General features: G+C 30.5%; 1 protein-coding gene across 1 annotated transcript; it reads left to right on the top strand.

Annotated features, from left to right (window-relative positions):
- The first annotated feature begins 607 nt into the window (after positions 1-607).
- Positions 608-1474, top strand: LOC120637573. Its single transcript, XM_039909409.1, has one exon. The coding sequence runs from the start codon at positions 608-610 to the stop codon at positions 1472-1474; it is 867 nt and encodes a 288-aa protein (XP_039765343.1).
- The last annotated feature ends 14253 nt before the right edge of the window (positions 1475-15727 follow it).

Raw genomic sequence — 15727 nt, 5'->3', positions numbered from 1 at the left:
AAGTACATTGGATACTTAACTACATTATTTACTAAATGTAGGGTCTGATAACAATATATAAACGAAATACTTATATCATAATAATTAACCTAAATACTTTACATACATATATAACTTAACACCTTATTCTAATTTACCAATAACAATTTGAACATACAAACATTCACACAAACATACATATCAACATTCACAAACTTACATTTACGATCGTACCTACCGGTGTAATTCAACAATAGTCCATACCGATCTCGCAGTTGAAACGCACAAACTGCCGACTGGTATTATGACGTCGTCGTTTGCATGTAGGTAGTCGGTACACTAACCGCGTGCCGGCAGTCCGCTATTGGATTAGTGCATCAGTCGTGTCGCTCAATGTAAAACGAATGTTATTGTGTTTCTTATCGGCCCTAAACAATATTGTAAATATCGGAGTAAAGTGATTCTGAACTACAAGTGTGTTTAACATTTAAAACAAACCTAAACATCATCGGAAGATCATAACTCACAACGCATTGCCCCCCCTAAACTGGTGACCCTTGGATTATTTTTTGACCTTGGAAGAGGTCATTCGGGAACGCGTGGAGGAAGCTACTGAACACCTACCAGCATGTTCAGCTTTGGCGGTAATGTTGGTGATCAAGAAGAAGCGGGAGGTAGTACAACAACTCGAAAAGATACAAAGTGTGTTTCACCGGATGGACCACCTGAGATTTATAAGGTCGGTATCAAAGTGCCTCCGTTTTACCCAGACGATCCCGAAATTTGGTTTGCTCAGTTAGAAGGCCAATTTGCTTTAGCTAATATTACCAGTGATATGACTAAATTCTACTACGTCATTGGTCACATTGAGCATCAATACGCGAAAGAAATAAAGGACATAATAGTGAACCCTCCAGCGGCCCAAAAGTATGACAAGCTTAAATCTGAGTTAATTAATAGATTGTCCGCATCGAAAGCGTCTAAAATTAAACAGTTGCTGCGCCACGAGGAACTTGGTGACCGAAAACCCTCGCAATTTTTCCGGCACCTTAGGGATCTAGCCGGTGCCGAGTTTCCTGACGAGTATTTACATACGATATGGATCAGTAGACTACCAGTAAACGTCCAAACAGTTCTTGCCGCGCAGAGATCGGCTACATTAGAAGAACAGGCCGAACTAGCAGACAGGATTATGGATATAGCTTCTTCAAAGCCCAACGTTCATGCTAGTGTAAGTCCATCACCTGTTGACGACGACCTGCGAAAGGAAGTATCGGAGCTGCGAAGGCAAATTGAGAGGCTGACATCCAAGTTCAGCAATAGATCTCGCCAGAGTGCCAGACAACCACAACGAGGGCGCTCACGAAGCCGTTCTCAGTCAAGCTACCGCAAATACCCGGTTTGTTTCTACCACTCCAAATACGGTAACCAAGCCAATAAGTGCGTTCGACCTTGCGACTTCAAAACCTCGGAAAACAAGAAGGGCAGTCGCTAATGGCGACCGACGATTGCCCTCCTGCTGTTGGTCGGCTTTTCATCACGGATCGAAGAACGAAGATACAGTTCCTGGTCGATACAGGAAGCGACCTCTGTGTCTTCCCCCGGTCCTTGCTTTTCGGTAGTTTTAAGCCCGCGAATTACCAATTAAGTGCGGCCAACGGTTCGTCCATTGAAACGTACGGTTATATAAACTTTAATATAGACCTCGGACTTCGTCGTGATTTTGTGTGGCGATTTATTGTGGCTGACGTGACGAGACCTATAATTGGCATAGACTTTTTAGTTTTTTATAAATTAATTGTAGATTGTCGTAACCAATGTTTAATTGATAGTTCTACTAACTTAAAAACTATTGCGTCAATTGCTCAACCTGATTCAATTTCCTCTGTAAAGGTCAAGTTATCATAAAATCTTGGACGAGTTTCCAGAAATTACTCGACCGGCAGGTACGTTACTGCTTGCTATATATGAAGCAATTAAATATTTCAGACATATGTTAGAGGCTCGACATTTTGTGATCTATACTGATCATAAACCTATCAGTTTTGCTTATCACGAACGAAAAGCCAACTGTTCTCCAAGACAGTATAGACACCTTGACTTTATAGCGCAATTCACCTCCGACATAAGGCATATATCCGGCAAGGACAACGTCGTAGCCGACACCTTATCTCGAGTGGATGAACTACACGCTCCAGTCAGTCTTGAGTTTCTAGCAGAATGTCAAGCTTCAGATCCTGAGTTAGCTAATTATCTCAAGGAAAAGTCTTCTCTTCGCTTACAAAGGACGAATCTACCTGGAAGTCAATCTTTTGTTTACTGCGACGTCAGTACATCGACTCCCAGACCATTCGTTCCCAAACAGCTAAGAAGACAAGTCTTTGAGAGCCTGCACTCCCTCAGCCACCCAGGCGTCAACGCAACTGCCAAATTAATAGCCGAACGTTTTGTTTGGCCGGGCATAAGGAGAGATTGCAGGTCGTGGGCACAATCATGTCTACCTTGCTAGCGTGCAAAAGTAAGCAGGCATGTGTCTGCACCCTTAGGCACATATAACCTACCCCGCGCACGATTCAATAATATCCACATTGATATCGTGGGGCCTTTACCGTCTTCAGAAGGTTATCGCTATTGTTTGACAGCCGTAGACCGTTTTACTAGATGGGCGGAAGTCATACCAATAGTTGACATTACAGCCGAAACGACAGCAAAAGCCTTGTTGTCAGGTTGGATATCGCGCTTTGGCAGCCCAGAGACTATTGTCACAGATCGAGGCCGCCAATTTGAATCCGCTCTGTTCAGTTATCTGTCAAAGATAGCTGGATTTGAGCATAAAAGGACAACAGCATACCATCCCTCTTGCAATGGCTTAGTCGAACGCTTTCATAGGCAACTCAAAGCGTCCATTGTCTGTCATGCAAATGATAAATGGACAGAGTCATTACCTTGGGTGCTTCTGGGGATAAGAAGTGCCTTTAAGGAAGACCTTCAAGCTTCTTCGGCAGAGTTTTTATATGGCGAACCTTTACGGCTACCTGGAGAATTTTTTCACTCCTCGGTAAATATTACCACAGACATAACCGATTTTACGGCCCGTCTGCGCTCGTTCGCTGAGAAATTGCGGCCTGTACCAGCTGCACGGCATGGTAGGAACAAAGTTTTTGTTTTCAAAGCTTTAGAGACCACCGATCACGTTTTCCTTAGAGAAGATGCATCACGTGGCTCATTACAACCTGCCTACACAGGACCGTATAAAGTGTTATCTCGCAACGACAAAGTTTTCAATCTATTAGTTAATGGCAAGGAAGTAACGGTATCAATAGACCGCCTTAAACCAGCCTATCTATTAAACGACCAAAGCGACCCCAATCCTAATGAAGATGAGCAGCCATCTGAAAAATGTAATTTTAATGGTTATCGAACTCATTCCGGCCGCCAAGTCAGAAAACCAAATTTTTATCGCCCTTGACGGTCTCTGGAGGGGGGTGGTGTAGGGTCTGATAACAATATATAAACGAAATACTTATATCATAATAATTAACCTAAATACTTTACATACATATATAACTTAACACCTTATTCTAATTTACCAATAACAATTTGAACATACAAACATTCACACAAACATACATATCAACATTCACAAACTTACATTTACGATCGTACCTACCGGTGTAATTCAACAATAGTCCATACCGATCTCGCAGTTGAAACGCACAAACTGCCGACTGGTATTATGACGTCGTCGTTTGCATGTAGGTAGTCGGTACACTAACCGCGTGCCGGCAGTCCGCTATTGGATTAGTGCATCAGTCGTGTCGCTCAATGTAAAACGAATGTTATTGTGTTTCTTATCGGCCCTAAACAATATTGTAAATATCGGAGTAAAGTGATTCTGAACTAAAAGTGTGTTTAACATTTAAAACAAACCTAAACATCATCGGAAGATCATAACTCACAACGCATTGCCCCCCCCTAAACTAAAGTATATTAATTACTTAAATATATTATATACTTAAATACATTATATACTTACGTACTTAATTTACTAAAGAGTACATTATATACATAATTAACTAATTTTCTATATTTACGTAAGTACATTATATACTTAAGTACATTATTTACGGAAAAACATTATATACTTAAATACATTATTTACTCAAATACATTATATATTTCAGTACATTATATATAAAATTACTAAAGTTCATTATTTACGTAAGTATATAATATACTTAAATACATTATTTACTTAATGAAATTATTTACTTAAGTACATTATATTCTTAATTACATTATATACTTACGTACATTTTTACTTAAGTACATTATTAACTTAAGTATATTATATACTTACGTACATTTTTACTTAAGTACATTATTAACTTAAATAAATTATATACTTAAGTACATTATTTAGTGAATAATGTATCTAAGTATATAATGTACCTAAGTACATCATTAACTTAAGTTCATTGTGTGTTGATGCACTGATGAAAGCCAGATAGCTAGATCAGTATTTAGTCAGTCGTAGTTGCCGGTGAGCTTAGGTCTAGAGGAATCCGAACCAGTTTTAAAAGGTTTAGATAGGTTAGGTTGGGTAAGAACATGAATAAGACTATATTAGAAGATATTGTAAAATAACAATTAGTTTCAATAGTTTTCATATTCATATTTCAATATATAAAAAACTATTTAAATATGTTTCAATTTTTTTTGTTTACTAACGCATTATGTAAACATATTTATAATACATAAATTATATACTATATACTTAAGTACATTTACTTAAGTACATTATATACTTACGTATTTACTTAAATACAATATACATTTAAGTACATTATATACTTACGTTCATTATTTACTTAAGTACATTATATCCTTAAATACATTATTTACTTAAGAACATTATATACTTAATTACATTATTTCTTTAAGTACAATATATACTTAAGTGCATCATTTACTTAAGTTCATTAAATACTTAACTACATTATTTACTAAAGTTCATTATTTACTTAAATATATTATATACTTAAATACATTATATACTTACGTACTTAATTTACTTAAGAGTACATTATATACTTATATACATAATTAACTAATGTTCATTATTTACGTAAGTACATATTATACTTAAATACATTATTTAATTAACAACATTATTTACCTAAAAACATTATATACTTAAGTACATTGGATACTTAACTACATTGGATACTTAACTACATTATTTACTAAAGTACATTAATAACTTAAATATAATATATACTTAAATACCTTATATACTTACGTACTTAATTTACTAAAGAGTACATTATATACATAATTAACTAATGTTCATTATTTAGGTAAGTACATTATATACTTAAGTACATTATTTACTGAAAAACATAATATACTTAAATACATTATTTACTCAAATACATTATATACTTCAGTACATCATATACTTACGTACTAAATTTACTTTAAAGTACATTATATACTTACGTACATTTTTACTTAAGTATGATATATACTTACGAACATTTTTACTTAAGTACATTATTAACTTAAATAAATTATTTACTTAAGTACATTATTTAGTGAATAATGTCTCTAAGTATATAATGTACCTAAGTACATCATTAACTTAAGTTCATTGTGTGTTGATGCACTGATGAAAGCCAGATAGCTAGATCAGTATTAACTTAGTCGTAGTTGCCGGTGAGCTTAGGTCTAGAGGAATCCGAACTAGTTTTAAAAGGTTTAGATAGGTTAGGTTGGGTAAGAACATGAATAAGACTATATTAGAAGATATTGTAAAATAACAATTAGTTTCAATAGTTTTCATATTCATATTTCAATATATAAAAAACTATTTAAATATGTTTCAATTTTTTTTTTGTTTACTTACACATTATATAAACATATTTATAAAACATATATTATATACTATATACTAAAGTACATTATATACTTACGTTCATTATTTACTTAAGTACATTATATCCTTAAATACATTATTTACTTTAGTACATTATTTACTTAAGAACATTATATACTTAATTACATTATTTCTTTAAGTACATTATATACTTAAGTGCATCATTTACTTAAGTTCATTAAATACTTAACTACATTATTTACTAAAGTACATTAATTACTTAAATATATTATATACTTAAATACATTATATACTTACGTACTTAATTTACTAAAGAGTACATTATATACATAATTAACTAATGTTCATTATTTACGTAAGTACATTATATACTTAAGTACATTATTTACTGAAAAACATTATATACTTCAGTACATCATATACTTACGTACTAAATTTACTTTAGAGTACATTATATATACTTATATACATAATTAACTAAAGTTCATTATTTACGTAAGTACATAATATACTTAAATATATTATTTACTTAATTAAATTATTTACTTAAGTACATTATATTCTTAATTACATTATATACTTACGTACATTTTTACTAAGTACATTATTAACTTAAATAAATAATGTACTTAAGTACATTATTTAGTGAATAATGTATCTAAGTATATAATGTACCTAAGTACATCATTAACTTAAGTTCATTGTGTGTTGATGCACTGATGAAAGCCAGATAGCTAGATCAGTATTTAGTTAGTCGTAGTTGCCGGTGAGCTTAGGTCTAGAGGAATCCGAACTAGTTTTAAAAGGTTTCGATAGGTTAGGTTGGGTAAGAACATGAATAAGACTATATTAGAAGATATTGTAAAATAACAATTAGTTTCAATAGTTTTCATATTCATATTTCAATATATAAAAAACTATTTAAATATGTTTCAATTTTTTTTTTTGTTTACTAACACATTATATAAACATATTTATAATACATTTATTATATACTATATACTTAAGTACATTATATACTTACGTTCATTATTTACTTAAGTACAGTATATCCTTAAATACATTATTTACTTTAGTACATTATTTACTTAAGAACATTATATACTTAATTACATTATTTCTTTAAGTACATTATATACTTAAGTGCATCATTTACTTAAGTTCATTAAATACTTAACTACATTATTTACTAAAGTACATTAATTACTTAAATCTATATATATAAAAGAAAGTCGTGTTAGTTACTTCACTTATAACTCAAGAACGGCTGAACCGATTTAGCTGAAAATTGGCAGGGAGGTAGTTTAGAGCCAGGAGAAGGACATAGGATACTTTTTATCCCGTTCGACATCATTCCCGTGTGACTTGACATGTAACGTCAGTCACTATAAAACGTGGTATAACAAAAAAGAATCAGACTTGGAATAACAAAATTGACGTATAATGACAGCTATGTAATGACGTATGGATGACTATTTGATATTTGTAAGAAATCAATAATATAACTATTTCTATTAAATAAATAATTAACATTATTGCCCAATTGCCCATTCGTATAAACAGTGAAGTGAACTATAAAACTCGGTATGGTTAAAAATTTAAGTTTTTAGGTGAAGTGAAGTTTAATTAATAATGCCGCGACCAAGACGATCGAATCTTTCCCGACAAAGCCGTGATGCAAGAAGAATACGAAATACTGCAAATGAAAGGACTGAAGAAGAACAAGAAATTGCACGTGAACAGCGCCGCGATAGTATGGCTCGACTTCGTGCTTCTCAATCACGAGAGCAAAGTGAAGCAGCCCGTGAAACAGCTCGGTTGGCAATGCAGAATCGTCGAGCGAACAACAGAGGTCAACAAATAGATAATTTGCGACGCAGAACAAGATATTTATCAAGTGCTGATTTGAATCGAGCAGCGTTTCAATACGATTGCAGCAATGATTACAGCTTGCATCCTAGCGTTTGCATTGGGCAAATGGACGTAGTTTGCGAGTATTGTGGTGCATTAAAGTTTTCCGGAGAAACGCCTGGATTATGCTGCCTTAATGGTAAAGTGAAATTGCCATTGTTGACTCCGCCACCTGAGCCATTGTATTCATTGCTTTGTGACGAAACACAAGAATCACGCCACTTTCTTGCAAATACTCAAAAATACAATGGTTGTTTCCAGATGACGTCATTTGGGGCAGATATTATCGAAGAACGGGGTTTTAATCCGACATTTAAGGTATTTATTTTTGTACTTATATAGAATGTAGTTAAAGAATAACTTACTTTATCTATTGGTACCTATGTAGTATATTTGCTAATTCTGAACTCTACTCTCCCACCGAAAAAAGTGTTTATAACCCAGTTAATACTGTCTGGTTTTTATTTTGTAGATACAAGGACAGATTCATCATCGAATTGGATCATTACTACCTTTCGAAGATACACAGAATAAATTTTTACAAATATATTTCATGGGCAACATGGAAGAACAACTTGATCGACGCCTAGAGATCAATGCAGGAATGAAGCGAGCAATTCTTCAAGACTTGCAGTGTCTGCTTCATGAACATCATGCGTTGGTCAGGTTGTTTAAGAGTGCTTTAGAGCGCATGCCAAGTGATGACTATAAAGTTGTTATCAAAGCAGATAAACGACCATCTGGAACACACGAAAGGACATTTAATGCTCCAACAGTAGACGAAGTTGCCATCCTGATTGTTGGTGAACAATTGGAAAAACGCGATATTGTGCTTACACGTCGCGATACTGGGCAACTGCAACAAATATCTGAAACTCATCGATCATATGACACATTGCAATACCCGCTGATGTTTTGGCAAGGAGAAGATGGATATTATTTTAATATTAAAATGAAAAGAACGGGAACGTGAATATGATCAATATGTTAATATGTTAATGGTGTAATATTCCCAACATATCGTGCTGCATGTGAAGAATTGAAGTTATTAGAAAACGATAGTCATTGGGATACGACAATCGCTGAAGCCATTATCTGTGCATCTCCAAGTCAGATACGCACATTATTCGCTATCATAATTTCGACATGTTTTCCATCAAACCCATGTAACCTGTGGCACAAATACAAGGATAATATGTCAGAAGATATTTTACATCAAATTCGTGTCAGTTCCAGAAATCACGATATTGAGATGAATGAGGAGATACATAATCGTGCTTTACTCTTGATCGAAGATATGTGTTACCTCATGTGCGGTAATTTATTAATCAGGTTAGGAATGCCAGCACCATATCGTGAAATGAATGACGCATTTAATCGAGAATTGGAACGGGAACGTGAATATGATCACCAGGAATTAGATTTAGTAGTTCAAACGAATGTACCCCTGTTGAATTACCAACAAAAGAAAGTTTATGATACTTTAATGAAGGCAATCGATGATGAAAATGGTGGTTTATATTTCCTAGATGCCCCTGGTGGAACTGGCAAGACATTCCTCATGTCATTAGTTTTAGCAACTGTTCGGGCGAGATCTAACATAGCGGTTGCAGTTGCTTCTTCTGGAATAGCAGCCACATTGTTAGAAGGATGCCGTACGGCTCATTCAGCATTCAAATTACCGTTAAATCTTCAAACTATTGAAGAACCAACGTGTAATATTGCAAAACACTCAGCAATGGCCAAAGTTTTAGCGGTATCGAAAATCATCATCTGGGACGAATGCACAATGGCGCATAAACGTGCATTAGAAGCACTTAACCGAACATTAAAAGATTTACGCAATGACTCGAGATGTTTTGGAGGAGCAATGATTTTACTTTCTGGTGATTTCCGCCAAATACTGCCAGTAATTCCAAGATCTACGGCTGCCGACGAAATAAACGCTTGCCTCAAATCGTCAAATCTATGGCGCCATGTGAAGAAACTGCAACTGACAACAAACATGAGAGTTGCATTGCTTAATGATACATCTGCTGAAGATTTCTCGGAGCAATTGCTGACTATCGGTAATGGTCAAGTACCTGTCGATGAATCGAGCGGATTAATATCATTTCCAAATAATTTCTGTAATTTTGTCTCATCAAAAGACGAACTTATCAACAATGTATTTCCAGAAATTATTTCTAACTACAAAAATTATGAATGGATGAGTGAGCGAGCAATTTTAGCGGCTAAGAATAAAGATGTAGATGACCTAAACAACATAATTCAAAATAAGATCATTGGAACAATGCATTCATTCAAATCTATTGACTGCGTCACAAATGAAGATGAAGCCACCAACTATCCAATTGAATTTTTAAACTCTTTGGACGTGCCTGGCTTACCACCGCACAATTTACGCCTAAAGGTTGGCTCCGTAGTAATCATGCTTCGAAACATAAACCAACCAAAACTGTGCAACGGTACGCGTTTGGTGGTTAGAAAATTGATGAACAATGTAATTTACGCTACGATAATGATAGGAAAATTCAAAGGTGAGCAAGTTCTCATTCCGAGGATACCGATGATCCCAACCGATATGCCGTTTGAATTTAAAAGACTTCAATTTCCGATACGTCTTGCATTTGCCATGACCATCAACAAATCACAAGGCCAATCCTTAAAAGTTTGTGGTTTAAATCTAGAACATTCATGTTTTTCCCATGGTCAATTATACGTGGCATGTTCACGGGTCGGAAGACCATCTGCGTTGTTTGTTTTTGCGCCTGATAATAAAACAAAAAATGTCGTGTATCACAAGGTACTTAAATGAAGAGCAACCTATGTACTAAAATACAGAAATAATTATGAATGATTGATGTAGAAATTTAATTTTTTTTGTATTTTTTCCAATAAAAAAAAAATCTGCTTATTTATTGACATTAAGGCGGAACAAAGTTCGCCGGGTCAGCTAGTCTATATATATAAAAGAAAGTCGTGTTAGTTACACTACTTATAACTCAAGAACGGCTGTACCGATATGGCTGAAGATTGGTAGGTAGGTAGCTTAGAGCCAGGAGGCGGACATAGGATACTGTTTATCCCGTTCGACAGCGTTCCCGTCTGAGTTGACATAAAAAGTCAGTTACACCATTTATTACTCAAGAACGGCTTGACCAATTTTTATGATATTTGATTTTTTGGATTCCTCTTAGACCGGAATAGGATAATAAGTATTAAAATAATAACATTCATCAAAAAAAATATGATGCGCGGTACGAAGTTCGCCGGGACAGCTAGTATATTATATACTTAAATACATTATATACTTACGTACTTAATTTACTAAAGAGTACATTATGTACATAAATAACTAATGTTCATTATTTACGTAAGTACATTATTTACTTAAGTACATTATTTACTGAAAAACATTATATACTTAAATACATTATTTACTCAAATACATTATATACTTCAGTACATCATATACTTAAGTACTAAATTTACTTTAGAGTACATTATATACTTATATACATAATTAACTAAAGTTCATTATTTACGTAAGTACATAAAATACTTAAATATATTATTTACTTAATTAAATTATTTACTTAAGTACATTATATTCTTAATTACATTATATACTTACGTACATTTTTACTAAGTACATTATTAACTTAAATAAATAATATACTTAAGTACATTATTTAGTGAATAATGTATCTAAGTATATAATGTACCTAAGTACATCATTAACTTAAGTTCATTGTGTGTTGATGCACTGATGAAAGCCAGATAGCTAGATCAGTATTTAGTTAGTCGTAGTTGCCGGTGAGCTTAGGTCTAGAGGAATCCGAACTAGTTTTAAAAGGTTTTGATAGGTTAGGTTGGGTAAGAACATGAATAAGACTATATTAGAAGATATTGTAAAATAACAATTAGTTTCAATAGTTTTCATATTCATATTTCAATATATAAAAAACTATTTATATATATTTCAATTTTTTTTTTGTTTACTAACACATTATATAAACATATTTATAGTACATATATTATATACTATATACTTAAGTACATTATATACTTACGTTCATTATTTACTTAAGTACATTATATCCTTAAATACATTATTTACTTTAGTACATTATTTACTTAAGAACATTATATACTTAATCACATTATTTCTTTAAGTACATTATATACTTAAGTGCATCATTTACTTAAGTTCATTAAATATTTAACTACATTATTTACTAAAGTAAAATAAATAAATAAATAAATAAATATACTACGACAATACACACATCGCCACCTAGCCCCAAAGTAAGCGTAGCTTGTGTTATGGGTACTAAGATGACTGATGAATATTTTTATGAATTATATATACATAAATACTTAGAAAATACATATAAACACCCAGACACTGAAAAACACTTAATGCTCATCACACAAACATTTTCCAGTTGTGGGAATCGAACCCACGGCCTTGGACTCAGAAAGCAGGGTCGCTGCCTACTGCGCCAGTCGGCCGCCAAAAAAGTACATTAATTACTTCAATATATTATATACTTAAATACATTATATACTTACGTACTTAATTTACTAAAGAGTAATTTATATACATAATTAACTAATGTTCATTATTTACGTAAGTACATTATATACTTAAGTGCATTATTTACTGAAAAACATTATATACTTAAATACATTATTTACTCAAATACATTATATACTTCAGTACATCATATACTTACGTACTAAATTTACTTTAGAGTACATTATATACTTATATACATAATTAACTAAAGTTCATTATTTACGTAAGTACATAATATACTTAACTATATTATTTACTTAATTAAATTATTTAATTAAGTACATTATTAACTTAAGTATATAATATACTTACGTACATTTTTACTTAAGTACATTATTAACTTAAATAAATTATATACTTAAGTACATTATTTAGTAAATAATGTATCTAAGTATATAATGTACCTAAGTACATCATTAACTTAAGGTCATTGTGTGTTGATGCACTGATGAAAGCCAGATAGCTAGATCAGTATTTAGTTAGTCGTAGTTGCCGGTGAGCTTAGGTCTAGAGGAATCCGAACTAGTTTTAAAAGGTTTAGATAGGTTAGGTTGGGTAAGAACATGAATAAGACTATATTAGAAGATATTGTAAAATAACAATTAGTTTCAATAGTTTTCATATTCATATTTAAATATATAAAAAACTATTTAAATATGTTTCAATTTTTTTTTTGTTTACTAACACATATTTATAATACATATATTATATACTATATACTTAAGTACATTTACTTAAGTACATTATATACTTACGTATTTACTTAAATACAATATACATTTAAGAACATTATATATTATATAAACATATTTATAATACATATATTATATACTATATACTTAAGTACATTATATACTTACGTATTTACTTAAATACAATATACATTTAAGTACATTATATACTTACGTTCATTATTTACTTAAGTAGATTATATCCTTAAATACATTATTTACTTAAGAACATTATATACTTAATTACATTATTTCTTTAAGTACAATATATACTTAAGTGCATCATTTACTTAAGTTCATTAAATACTTAACTACATTATTTACTAAAGTACATTATTTACTTAAATATATTATATACTTAAATACATTATATACTTACGTACTTAATTTACTTAAGAATACATTATATACCTTTATTCATAATTAACTAATGTTCATTATTTACGTAAGTACATATTATACTTAAATACATTATTTAATTAACAACATTATTTACTTAAGTACATTATATACTTAAGTACATTATTTACTTAAAAACATTATAAACTTAAATAAATTATTTACTTAAAAACATTATATACTTAAGTACATTGGATACTTAACTACATTGGATACTTAACTACATTATTTACTAAAGTACATTAATAACTTAAATATATTATATACTTAAATACATTATATACTTACGTACTTAATTTACTAAAGAGTACATTATATACATAATTAACTAATGTTCATTATTTACGTAAGTACATTATATACTTAAGTACATTATTTACTTAATGAAATTATTTACTTAAATACATTATTTACTTAAATACATTATATACTTCAGTACATCATATACTTACGTACTAAATTTACTTTAAAGTACATTATATACTTACGTACATTTTTACTTAAGTACATTATTAACTTAAATAAATTATATACTTAAGTACATTATTTAGTGAATAATGTCTCTAAGTATATAATGTACCTAAGTACATCATTAACTTAAGTTCATTGTGTGTTGATGCACTGATGAAAGCCAGATAGCTAGATCAGTATTAAGTTAGTCGTAGTTGCCGGTGAGCTTAGGTCTAGAGGAATCCGAACTAGTTTTAAAAGGTTTAGATAGGTTAGGTTGGGTAAGAACATGAATAAGACTATATTAGAAGATATTGTAAAATAACAATTAGTTTCAAAAGTTTTCATATTCATATTTCAATATATAAAAAACTATTTAAATATGTTTCAATTTTTTTTTTGTTTACTTACACATTATATTAACATATTTATAATACATATATTATATACTATATACTTAAGTACATTATATACTTACGTTCATTATTTACTTAAGTACATTATATCCTTAAATACATTATTTACTTTAGTACATTATTTACTTAAGAACATTATATACTTAATTACATTATTTCTTAATGTAAATTATATACTTAAGTGCATCATTTACTTAAGTTCATTAAATACTTAACTACATTATTTACTAAAGTACATTTATTACTTAAATATATTATATACTTAAATACATTATATACTTACGTACTTAATTTACTAAAGTGTACATTATATACATAATTAACTAATGTTCATTATTTACGTAAGTACATTATATACTTAAGTACATTATTTACTGAAAAACATTATATACTTAAATACATTATTTACTCAAATACATTATATACTTCAGTGCATCATAAACTTACGTACTAAATTTACTTTAGAGTACATTATATACTTATATACATAATTAACTAAAGTTCATTATTTACGTAAGTACATAATATACTTAAATATATTATTTACTTAATTAAATCATTTACTTAAGTACATTATATTCTTAATTACATTATATACTTACGTACATTTTTACTAAGTACATTATTAACTTAAATAAATAATATACTTAAGTACATTATTTAGTGAATAATGTATCTAAGTATATAATGTACCTAAGTACAACATTAACTTAAGTTCATTGTGTGTTGATGCACTGATGAAAGCCAGATAGCTAGATCAGTATTTAGTTAGTCGTAGTTGCGGGTGAGCTTAGGTCTAGAGGAATCCGAACTAGTTTTAAAAGGTTTAGATAGGTTAGGTTGGGTAAGAACATGAATAAGACTATATTAGAAGATATTGTAAAATAACAATTAGTTTCAAAAGTTTTCATATTCATATTTCAATATATAAAAAACTATTTAAATATGTTTCAATTTTTTTTTTTGTTTACTAACACATTATATAAACATATTTATAATACATATATTATATACTATATACTTAAGTACATTATATACTTACGTTCATTATTTACTTAAGTACATTATATCCTTAAATACATTATTTACTTAAGAACATTATATACTTAATTACATTATTTCTTTAAGTACATTATATACTTAAGTGCATCATTTACTTAAGTTCATTAAAAACTTAACTACATTATTTACTAAAGTACATTAATTACTTAAATATATTATATACTTAAATACATTATATACTTACGTACTTAATTTACTAAAGAGTACATTATATTCATAATTAACTAATGTTCATTATTTACGTAAGTACATTATATACTTCAGTAAATCTTATATATATATATATATTTTATTT

Source organism: Pararge aegeria, chromosome 4, assembly GCF_905163445.1.
Source record: "Pararge aegeria chromosome 4, ilParAegt1.1, whole genome shotgun sequence".
Taxonomy (NCBI): domain Eukaryota; kingdom Metazoa; phylum Arthropoda; class Insecta; order Lepidoptera; family Nymphalidae; genus Pararge; species Pararge aegeria.
The sequence above is the reverse complement of the archived record's forward strand: the minus strand, read 5'-3'. Positions and strand labels throughout refer to the sequence as shown.

Bases quoted from the DNA above. Each gene is read 5' to 3' on its own strand.
- LOC120637573 (XM_039909409.1), top strand. From the start codon at position 608: ATGTTCAGCTTTGGCGGTAATGTTGGTGATCAAGAAGAAGCGGGAGGT.